This window comes from Pseudorca crassidens, chromosome 16 (genome assembly GCF_039906515.1).
Source record: "Pseudorca crassidens isolate mPseCra1 chromosome 16, mPseCra1.hap1, whole genome shotgun sequence".
Lineage (NCBI taxonomy): Eukaryota > Metazoa > Chordata > Mammalia > Artiodactyla > Delphinidae > Pseudorca > Pseudorca crassidens.
In genome coordinates, this window is record NC_090311.1 from 30,165,814 (window position 1) to 30,176,969 (window position 11,156).

The 11,156-nt window shown below is 50.6% G+C and overlaps 1 protein-coding gene across 3 annotated transcripts; it reads left to right on the forward strand.

Annotated features, from left to right (window-relative positions):
- Positions 1 to 1,766: 1,766 nt before the first annotated feature.
- On the forward strand, positions 1,767 to 10,513 carry AVPI1 (arginine vasopressin induced 1). 3 transcript variants are annotated; one of them, XM_067709792.1, is made up of 3 exons: positions 1,767 to 2,098; positions 8,433 to 8,720; positions 9,922 to 10,513. In XM_067709792.1, exons 2-3 carry the CDS (start codon positions 8,434 to 8,436, stop codon positions 10,079 to 10,081), a joined length of 447 nt encoding a protein of 148 aa, XP_067565893.1. In that variant the 5' UTR covers positions 1,767 to 2,098; position 8,433; the 3' UTR covers positions 10,082 to 10,513. The 3 variants fall into 3 exon arrangements, with proteins under 3 accessions (XP_067565893.1, XP_067565892.1, XP_067565894.1); XM_067709791.1 differs by lacking the exon at positions 1,767 to 2,098 and adding an exon at positions 2,105 to 2,330; XM_067709793.1 differs by lacking the exon at positions 1,767 to 2,098 and adding an exon at positions 2,324 to 2,448.
- The last annotated feature ends 643 nt before the right edge of the window (positions 10,514 to 11,156 follow it).

Sequence of the window (11,156 nt, forward strand, 5' to 3'; positions counted from 1 at the left end):
ATTGAATCACAAAGCTGTAGCAATAGAAATGGTTCCATTCTGTGGTAAGCACACAATGGTCACATGCCTGCAAAGATGTCTGGAGGCACCAGATATTCTCTACCCAGCCTTAGTCACATCTGACCCAGAAGCCACAAGTCCCCAATTCCTACACTGATATGCTCAGCAGAGCTCATGGCATCAGAATTCTTAGCCTCTCCAAGCACTGATATGCCAAGAGTTTGGCTTTCCTGTTGTGGGGAATGGAGTAGAAGGAGTTCCTAGTTCAGAAGCCCAGATTCCTGGTTTAACTGCCTGCACAGTACTCTCCTTAGCCAAGCAGTTGGATGAAAGGCTTTGCAGCAATACTTTCTATTGGAGATGAACATTGCTGATTTCTTCTTTCTTTTCAATATTTCCACAGGGCTTCAGGAAAGCAAAGAGAAGCCACTGTTAAAACCCTTTAAGCTACAATAAAGCACTTGCTGATAACTGTTTTTGTGCAGGACACAGAGAGGAATTAGAGACCATGGGATGAGGAAGAACAGCTCCCAAACATACCCTCCACCTTGCCAAAAGGGACCCACAATCCCAGTGTGCTGGCTGTTACTCTTCCCCCCTGGGAACTTTTACAGAAGAGAACTCAAATGACTACAAAGGTCAGCTTTGAAGTGAAAAAGAGGTCAGGGAGACTCAGCTGCCTATTCCCAGGTGCCCTTTGTGACCATTTTTGACCCAGTGCACAAACAACTCATCTTCCAACGAAGTAAACAAGCACTATCAAGGGCCTACTGGACACCCGGCATCCACTCCTGTCCCACTACGTTTCAAGCTGCAACCAAAGTGAATTTCTAAAAACACAAATTTGTCATGAGGATGAAATGAGCTACTATTTGTAAAGTGCTCACTGGCATTACTGGCACATAGTAAGTGCTATAACGAATCTATTAAATAAACACATACAATGCTATTCCCCTCAGAGGACCAAATGGAAACTTCTTCACTACCTGCCTCTGCCTTCTGCTTCCCCACCTCTCTCTCCCTTGCTAACCTTACTCCAGGCCTCATTTCAAGTCCTCCTGAGTCAAGCTGCCTCCTGGCCTTAGCATGTGGCTTTCTCTCTGCCCAGACCCATTCCTCTTCATTTGATTAATTTCAACTCCTCCTTCACAACTCAACTGAAATGTTACTTCTGCCTTCTAGGACCTCCCCGAGGGAGCTTAGGTTCCTTCATGTTTATCATAATTGTAATCACAACTAAATGTTTTAAGTTTTTAAATGTCTGCCTCCCTTACTAAGCTGTAAATTCCCCCAGGGCAAGGCTTATTAAAGGTGTCTTCAGTTCGCTGCTGGTCAAGGAACTCGGACAGGGTGAGTCCCTAATGGACCATTGTCGAAGGAATGAATGAAACCTTTTTAATAGTGTCTCATTAGGAGGTTGGCCCGAGATTGCACAGCTGATTCAAGATTCGAACCCAAGACATTCTGGCTTTGAAACCAAAGGTCTTACCACCGCACTGACCCTTCCTCTCCCGCAAAGCTGCAGCCAGAAGACAAGTGGTCTGGGAGTTGAGTTTAAGGAGCTGCAAGTCTATTTATTTGCAGAGGGCCACATGCTGCAAGGAACTCGGCGCCGCGCGCAAAGGCCTCGGGCCCAGGGGAGGGGGGCATCCGTCACGTGTAACCAGCACGGCCAGCCGTCGCCGCACCCCGGGGCAGGAATGCGGCCCCGCCCCCGCTCCCGAGCCAGCAAAACCGCGCTCTTCCTGAGGACTGACGTCAATGAAGGGGGCACCTCCGCGCGCTGAGCGAGGGCCGCCTGGGGCGGAGGGAAAGGGCCCGGGAGGACACGCCCCTCTCTGCTGCTCCGCCGCTGATTGGACCTGGGGCTTCTTCGCACTCGGATTTCGAGGCCTTGGGAGAGAAGGGGGCTAGGCGGGACACGCCCCTCACCCCTCTGCCGCCGCCGATTGGCTCACGGAGTCTCCGCGTTCGATTTTGGAAGGCTCGCGGGGCGCTCACACCAAAGCTCGGCAAAGGATTGGCTGTTCCCGAGCCAGGGAGCGCTTTCTCTGGGGAACGGCGGCTGTGACCGAGGTGGCCCGCCTCAGGCGGCCAGGTACGTAGGTTCGGCAGCCTGGCTTGAGCTGCGGTGGAAGCGAGTGGGCGGGCCGTCAGAGCAGGGTTGTCGCCGGGACCCGAATTCCCAGGCCCACTTAGAGCCCGTCGTTGTGCGAAGCGGCCACGTCTGAGCCCGGGGGCGGACCCGTGCTGGGGATATCGCCGTGTGACCTCGACCGGGATACCCCCTCCCAAGGTCTTGTCCTGTTGATGAGCGCCGTCCGGTCCCTGTAAGCACCGTCGAGGCAGGAAGCCCGCCCTTTCGAAAGCCGTGCAAGGGGTTGGGGTGGGTGCATCTTAGCTGACCCCATCCCGATTTGAGGTCTGTCGGCTCTGCCCTTCAGCGTGGTGAGTAATCGCTCTAACTCCCCGCGGGGCGGTGGAGTGTCGAGGGCACAGAGGCTGGCTTGGGAGACCTGACTTTCGATCCCTGCGCCTTCCAAAACCCGCAGAAGCAGATAGGCCGTTTCAGAGCCTCCTGGGTCCTTCTTCCCCCAGAAGACCTCGTCAGCCATCCGGCAGGAACAAAAATAGCAGTGGTTGAGAGCGTGCCCACGATCCCAGCCTCGTCACCTACCACCTGTGTGACTTTGGGAAGTTACTTAACCTTTGTGGGCACAGCTTTCTCATCTGTAAAATGGGTGTAACAATAATAGTGCCTCCTCATAGGGGTGTTGTGAGGATTAAAGATATTACTCCTCAGAAAGTGCTGTTCTGCACTTGACAGGGAGCAAGATGCCTCAGTGGCAGCGATGATTTAAAAGTCCACAGATGAATCCATCTCCCTTTACTCTCTTCTCCCAAGAGTGAAGGTCCCTTTTGAGGGAGTTTCATGACAGTAGTGAGGATGAAAATGGCAATGATTCTATAGTCCCTGGTGGTTAAACAGCCTCTCTCCTTTGCATCATTCATTCACGATGTAATGTACTGGCATAGATGCTTTGGCATATTTTATCTCCCTATCCCCTAAGGGTTATTTATTCTCACCATTTTGATGATGTGCAAATTGAGGCAGGGGAAAACCGAGGCCTGCCAAGGTACCCAGTTATCAGAGGCAGAGCCAGAATTCAGGGTTCTTGAACTCTTGAAAAGAGTTATTCCTAGATCTAGCAGGAGTTTACTTCCAGGTCATATCTGAGACTTGATCTGGGGGAAGGGTCCATTTCCTTTCTTTACCTCCTGGGACACAGAATTGGAGACCAGCCTGTGTCCAGTTCTCTCCTGGTTGAGCTAGGCCCACAAGGCCATTTGGACTGAGCCTCCTGCTTGAAAGAGCCACTGATTTTGGCTGCTGTCCAGTGGCATGTCGGTGCAGGGAAGCAGGCCAAGACCACAGGTGTTGATTTGGGCCTTGGGCCAGAGCCTCCAGTTCTTTTTCTAAAGAGGCCCTTGGCCTCTGATTACAGATTATTACCATCACCAGCATTATCTAAGGGGGAGAGCGAGGGCCCAGTTGCTGCCCAGGTCATACAAGTGTGTTGTGCCTGTCATAGTTGCCTGTACCTCCCTGAGACTACAGAGAGAATGGCTGTCTGAACTGAGCTTCATACGTTACAAAGAACATTCAGTTGGGCACCATATTTATGTACTGCAAATTCAGTGCATGGCGAGTCACCTTTTAAATATATTTCTTTGTAAGAGCCCTGCAGTTCATTTATTGCCTGTTTCAAAACAAGTTGAACTTCATTTTCAACATTTGATATTTACTTTGGGAGTTCGTTTCTAAGCTAGTTTGGATCAAATTGAAGTATTTCACAATTAGTCTTTACACATTTGCTCACAGACCCATACCTATTTTTATGTCAGCTCTGAAATGAAAGATCCATTTATAATCTTTTAATAGATCCGTGGTTTCACTTCCCAGTTTAAAAAACTGCCATTGTTCAAGTACACACGGACTTCCCTGGATTCAGGTCTTGTCCAGGAAATTCGTGGGAAAGTAACACATTGAATAAGACAGGAAATTTTTTTCTGATAATAAAAGTGTTCTGATTCAGTTTTCTCAAAGTTTACCAGATAGTCCTACGTGAAATCCACTGATGTTTATTCCCAGCCTCACTCTGCTGTCTGAATCCCAGAGTGGGAGGCAGAGCCAGGAGTGAGGGGCCTCAAAATCTGGAGGTGCCAAGGCCTCTCGAGATTCATGGAGGCTGTGGTTGAGGCTGAAGGCTCAGACTCTCCCAGATGGTTCCTTGTTGGTGTGTTTGTAACTCACTGTAACTCTATAACTGGCCGCTGGAGGCTAGAGGCAGGAGGCAGGGCCTTGCAGGGCCTTGCAGCCCTGGCAGAGGTGGCTGGACCATCTGGGAGGTCAGGCTCCGAGCCACATCCTCCCTGAGGCAGCCGCTGCTACTTGATCCCATTGCCATTCTCTCTGAAGGGAGGGTGAGATTGCCTGAGTCTAAGAAAAGAACTGTCACCCCTTCTCCCACCACCAAGATCAGTCTGCTCGTCTGCTCCAGGCTTGGCCATAGCGAGCCTAGGTCACTAGAATGCTTTAGAGCAGTGAGTTCTCTGTCTTCTACCAGACCCTAACCCCACAGCCCACAGCAGCACAGCAGGGTCTGGCCTCCAGGGAAGACTGAGGAGGGCAGAAAAGGGAAGCTACTGGTGGGGAAGTTCCCTGGCACTTAATGAGCCAGACCTGTCCACACATGTTGCTCCTGGGCCCTGGCAGACAAGCAAACCCATCTCTGCTTCCCTACGGACCTAGCCTTGTCATGGAATCATTGACTCAACACCAGCACACATCCTTAGAGACCACAAGCATCAATCTGTCCTTTCAGATGTAAGAGGGAAACAGGCCCACAGAGGCCATGTGAAGTGCCTGAGGCCTTTCAGCCCGTGAGTGGCAGAACTAGGGCTCGAACCTAGTCCTCTGACTCATCAGCCAGTGCTCTGTGCACTGGGCCGGGTTGCAGTTCCAGATTTCTTTTGTGGAGGCTGGGGATCTTCCTCTTCAGAGTGCCACAAGTTCATGGCTTCAAGGCTGGGGCAGCCTGTCACCTGGTAAAGAGCTCTGGTGCTAGTGAAGATTAAAATAAATTCCACAACCCCACTCCTGCCTGGTATGTGGGACATTCACTGTTCTTCCCTTTCCACTGGCAAGTTTACCCCCTTTGTGAATTAGATTAGAATAGTGAAACAGTCCTCACAGAAATGATGGGAAGAACTGTGCTTTGAGCTGCCTGACTGTGAGGGCCACTTGGTGGTTTAAAAGCTCGGGCTGCAGTCATTAAAATGAAGTTCTGGCCTCCGCTGATCCAAAGATATGTATTTCAGCTACTCTTTAGTCCCCTTTGAATGGCAATGAGGATAACAGTGCCTGATTCCTAAGAACTGTTTTGAGGATGAAATGATATCACGCATGTCGCTGATTCGGAATAAACACCCCATAGTTAGCTTTAATTTCTCTTTATCAGCCTGAAAGTGTCACTTGGTGACTGTTGTTGTCTGGTCACAGTATATTGATATCATCCAGCACTGGGGGTTTAATTACCACGCATATTAGGTCTTAACTGGATTCTCATAACTGTGCCTATGGAGAGGCAGATTTTTTTTTTTTTTGCAGTACGCGGGCCTCTCACTGCTGTGGCCGAGGCGGATTTTAAAATTCCCATTTTCCAGATAACAAGTACATTTTTTTTAACTTTTTTTTTTTGGCCACGCCACACAGCATGCGAGATCTTAGTTCCCTGACCAGGGATCGAACCCGCGGCCCCTGCAGTGGAAGCACAGAGTCTTAACCGCTGGACCACCAGGGAAGTCCCCCAAAAAGCACAATTTTTATGAAGTTAATTTATCTGACAGCCTTCTGAAGGTTTATTTTAGTTATTAAATCTTTTCAAGAGAGTGGGATTCTTATGATAGAAGGCCTAGAAACTGGAACAGGGTGAGTGTGGAAATTACTGGAAGGAGGATGGCTACTGGGATGAGGAGGAGGGATGGCCAGGGCAAGGAGGGGGACAGTCATATCTGAGGAGTCTGAATGAGAAGGAGAGATGACTCAAATTCTCAAGAGCATAAAAAGCAGGTGAGGGCTTCCCTGGTGGCGCAGTGGTTGAGAGTCCGCCTGCCGATGCAGGGGACACGGGTTCGTGCCCCGGTCCGGGAGGATCCCACATGCCGCAGAGCGGCTGGGCCCGTGAGCCATGGCCGCTGAGCCTGCGCGTCCGGAGCCTGTGCTCCGCAACGGGAGAGGCCGCAGCAGTGAGAGGCCCGCTTACAGCAAAAAAAAAAAAAAAAAAAAAGGTGAGAGTGAGGGTTACTTCGGCAGGTGGGCTGAAGATGGATAGGAAACTGCTGATGCTCTTATTTATATGATTCTGTTTTTTTTTTAATAAATTTATTTTATTTATTTATTTTTTGGCTGTGCTGGGTCTTTGTTGCTGCACGTGGGCTTTCTCTAGTTGCAGAGAGCCGGGGCTGCTCTTCGTTGCGGTGCGCGGGCTTCTCATTGCGGTGGCTTCTCTTGTTGTGCAACACAGGCTCTAGGCACGTGGGCTTCAGTAGTTGTGGCTCACAGGTTTAGTTGCTCCGCGGCATGTGGGATCTTCCCGGACCAGGGCTTGAACACGTGTCCTTTGCATTGGCAAGCTTAGCCACTGCGCCACCAGGGAGTCCCTGATTCTGTTCTTTTGCACTTTTTACAGTGAGCATGTACATTTTTAATTTAAATATATTTTAAATTTGATTTCCCCCTTTGTAAGCCAGTTGCTGTTTGATAGGTATCTCTATAGCTGGCTGTGGAATGAGGTCTGACTTAGCAACCAGGCCTTCCTTGTTAGGCCCAGGACTGTGAAGGGTGAAGGGAGCACAGGCAGGCCTTCAGCTGGCTCAGGCCAGGCTGCTCAGAGGAAAAGGAGGGTCTACATTACACCCCTGACCCAAGTAAAAAAGTCAAGGAGGCCAAGAAGAGGGGCATTTGCATTTATTTAGCTCCCATTGGGGACCTGATACCACACTAGACCCATTTAATCCTCACAGTAATCCTGAGAATTGATTATTAGCCCCATTTTACAGTTAAGCAAACAGGCTCAGAGAGGTTGAGTAACTTGCCTAAGGTCACAGCCAGGAAGGTGGCAGAGCTGGGATTCAAACTCAATTCTGTGTAATGCCAAAGTCCTTGGTCTCCTGGTCTCCAGTCTATTTTCCAATGCCATAGCTTTTTCAGGCTGTAGTGAAGATAAGGATAAGGTGGGTGAGCCTCTTATCCCTTTATCATTCAAAAACAACTATCTAGAACTGAGGTAATTCGATTTTCATTTCTTGCATGTGAGGAGGCAGGGGCATTGGCCAGAGCCTAACTTTTATTGAACTTAGTATCGATTTCTGCCTCTGCCCTGATAGGATATTCTAACTCTGTAACCCCTTCTTCTGCCCCTACCTTTGCCTCTGTGGTCCTCTGGACTGTGGTTAGATATGATTGGTCTATTTCATACTGTGTTTACTAAATTATATGGACTAGGTTCATCCCCAGGGTCTTGAAAATAGAAAATGGGATGACCCTTCTCAATGTTGTAGATGGAAAAGCAAATGAGTGGTCTTAATGCTTTATATGTCTTCACTCAGTCCTCACAGGAGCTCTACGAAGTAGGTACTAGTATGGCTAAGTTCCACAGGAAGCAGATGAGGTGTGGAGGGTCACCCAGCCAGTAAGTGGTGCAGGCGGCCAGAAGCCGGATTCCCACCCGGGGAGCCCAGGTCCACAGCCCCTCTCCTACTTCTGTGCCACGAAGCTTAGGTCTCAGCATCAGAGTATTCTGGATTGTTCTTCAGTTTCCTCATCTGTGACATGAGGAGGTTAAAAAGTACCTTCCTCATAGGGCTGTTGTGTTCACATTTCAACGATGTTATGTGAATACAGCTCTTACAGTGAAGCGTGATACATAAGTGCTTAACACGTTTCAGCTGCCGCTGCTACGGGCGTTATCACTAGGACCTGGGGTCTGCGTGGACTCCACAGCCAGACAGACTTGGGTTCTACTTCTGGCTCTGCACTTACACATGGCTTTGTGCCTGCAAGAAAGTCATTTAACATCTGGGGTGCGCTTCTTCATCTGTAAAGTGGGGATAAACAATCCTCACCTTCTGTGACCCTTAATACATACGTCAGGCACATAAGCACTTTATAGTATAGTTTGACTGTCATCATCATTATTATTTCCCCAAGGTGCTCTGGGAAATTAGAGTGATTTTAAGTCAAGACTTCCTCCACTTCGGCTCCTGGAGAATAGAAACACCAGAAGCCCTTGCGTTAGTCAGGACCCCAGGGCTTGGGAAGGGCCTGCTGAGCTGCTGACCTCCCTCCCTGTTCCTTCCTCGGCACCCAGGATGGGTACTCCCGCCTCTGTGGTGAGCGAGCCGCCCCCTGGGCAGGCCCCGACAGAAGCCCGGGGCCGCAAGCAGGCCTCGGCCAACATCTTCCAGGACGCTGAGCTGCTGCAGATCCAGGGCCTGTTTCACCGCAGCGGGGACCAGCTGGCCGAGGAACGAGCGCAGGTCGTCTGGGAGTGTGCAGGGGACCACCATGTGGCGGAGGCCTTGAAGAGGCTGCGCAGGAAGAGGCCCCCTCGGCAGAAGCCCCTGGGCCCCTCGCTACACCACTGCAGCCGGCTCAGGTAGGCCCCTGGGGCTGGAGGGCCGCGGGGAGGAGAGCACTAACACGCCCACTGTACCCTTTCCTGGCTCTGGGGCCTGGAGCTGCTCACCTGGCCTCACCTCTAAGTACCTACCACTGGGGTTGTTGTGAGGTCTACACAGCGCTTACTTACCATGTGGTTGACACTTAGAGGTTGCTCTTACTACTGGAATCATCTATGACCCTAACCCTACTCCCATGGGAACGGGTGCCTGGGTCCTCTCAGTGCCACCTCATTTCGCAGTGATTCTCCACCAGGTGCGAGGGACTATGGTCTGGAAGAAAAAACAATCCTGTTTACCTATTGCTGAACAGGTAACATTCAAAAGTAAGCCTGGTGAAAACCTTGGCTGTGGGATTACTAAGAAAATAGCATAAGAGAGTACTGTAGAGACATCAAGGGTTAAAAACGGTTGAGAAACTTTACCTTAAACTTTCCCTAGTCCTCCACCTCTTTGCTTATTAGGTCACTGCCAGCTCAGGAACAGCAAGCCCCAAGAGATCAAGTTGAACCACATGGCCTAACCAATCACTATGGGTTACACGCTGGGCCCACAGTCAGAATATCAGATCCGAGCAGGCCTTCTGAGATCATCAGGTCCAGGGGCAGCAAATCAGCTTCATTGCTCGTATTAGTTCCAATTGATTAGTAATCCCTACTGAAATCATCTTGAGATGGATACTTGCCCTCTGGTCTTGTATCAGGACAGATTAATGATGTCTGCCATGAGTACAGGATGAGGAAGACGGAGAAATGCTGAGTGTCTCACCCCCTGATCTAGCCCCACTCTCTTTACAGAAGAGCAGTCTGAAAGCTTTGCCTTGTCATGCAGCTCTTTGGCCAGAGATGAGACCAGAGCCCTGGTCTCATTTGGCCCTGAACAATGTTTGTTTTGTTTTTTAATATTTATTTATTTGGCTACGTCAGGTCTTAGTTGCAGCATGTGGGATCTTTTAGTTGTGGCATGTGGGACCTTTAGTTGCGGCATGTGGGATCTAGTTCCCCGACCAGGGATCGAACCCAGACCCCCTACATTGGGAGTGTGGAGTCTTAGCCACTGGACCACCAGGGAAGTCCCCCTGAACAATGTGTTTTAATAGTTCACCATGACCAAAATCTCTTCAGTCCCTGTACTGTCCTTCCTATTGATGTTGGCTTAAAACACACTTGTTCCCTGCAGAATCACAGAGCCCCGCGCTCCACCAGCCGACCCACAGAGCAGTGCCACGGAGATGGCTTCCAGCGGGCAGTATCTGAACTCCAGGAGGACCAATGCCAGGATCCGCCGGAACTGGAGGAAGCCAGGTCCCCCAGGCTACCTTCATCAGATCAGACACTGATCCGGGGAAAGGGCTGGGAACAGCTCTATCTTCCCCAGGATTCATAGGGACTTTTGCCAAAGGGTCTGGGGAAGCGAAGAAGGAAGAGAGCTGAGGCAGACAGCCCCACTGCTGCCACTGGCCTGCTCGAGTCAGAACACGCCCGGAGGCTTCCACTGAGCTGTTATATGGGACCCATTCCTCACCAGATTGAGGAGAAACAGTGACCGTTCCTGCCTCAGCCCTTCTCAGTTTAACACTATACCTGGGCTGCATGATATTCCCCTGGGAGTCAAGGACAGGCACTCAGACTCAGCATCTCATCACTCCTGCTACCGACCCTCCTACTACTACCGTAACCCGTGGTCCAGCAGCTTGTCCCACACCCCTGCCCCTTCAGGCCAGCACAAGGAAACCATAGTTTAAGTGGCAAAATAAAACCATTCGCATCAAGAGCTTTGTGAGTCTGTCACAGAAGGGGAAGATCCAGAATGGACACTCTGGAGCTGGGGGTGAGGCACTGGGCTCGCTGCAGGAAGGGAAGGAAGGAGAAAATAGGGCTGGCCTCCTTTACCAGAGGCTGTCAGACTGGGAGGCGAGATGGAAGCCTCTCCACAGGCAGTCCTGGTCCAAGATGAGGAGAGAGGGTTCTTGGCCCCTAGCCAGCTCTGGAAGGGGAGACTATTACAGTCAGCCCCGCATAGTGGGCCGTGACCCTAGGCCGGATGAGTCTGCCGTCAGTGTAGTGGGCACCAGCTCCTCAGCTGGCTTCTGCATCCCTGTGGAGCAGCCATCCTGAGGCAGCTCGACAGCTGCACCAATCATGCCTTTTGCATTACTGAGGTTTCCTGTAGACTGAAAACCCTTGAGGTGAGGATTTTTGACTACTATTCTAACTTTGGCTCAAAAGAAGCCTACTGTATGTTCATTAGCATTCAGCTCCCGTCACACCCATCCTATCTGCTTGGTTATCCGTCACTTAAAGGAGCCAGAGTTCAAATTGCTCCAAGTGGGCAGTGATGCACACACAGAGCAGAGCTGCCCTCTTATGGCCAAAAAGAGAAGCCAGTCCACATTCCTTACCCCAAACCTTTGA

Excerpts from the sequence above, each read along its gene's own strand:
- AVPI1 (XM_067709791.1), top strand. The coding sequence starts at position 2,311 with ATGAGCGCCGTCCGGTCCCT. Across the intron at positions 2,331-8,432 it reads ATGAGCGCCGTCCGGTCCCT|GATGGGTACTCCCGCCTCTG; the intron begins GTAAGCACCGTC and ends CTCGGCACCCAG. Across the intron at positions 8,721-9,921 it reads CACCACTGCAGCCGGCTCAG|AATCACAGAGCCCCGCGCTC; the intron begins GTAGGCCCCTGG and ends TGTTCCCTGCAG.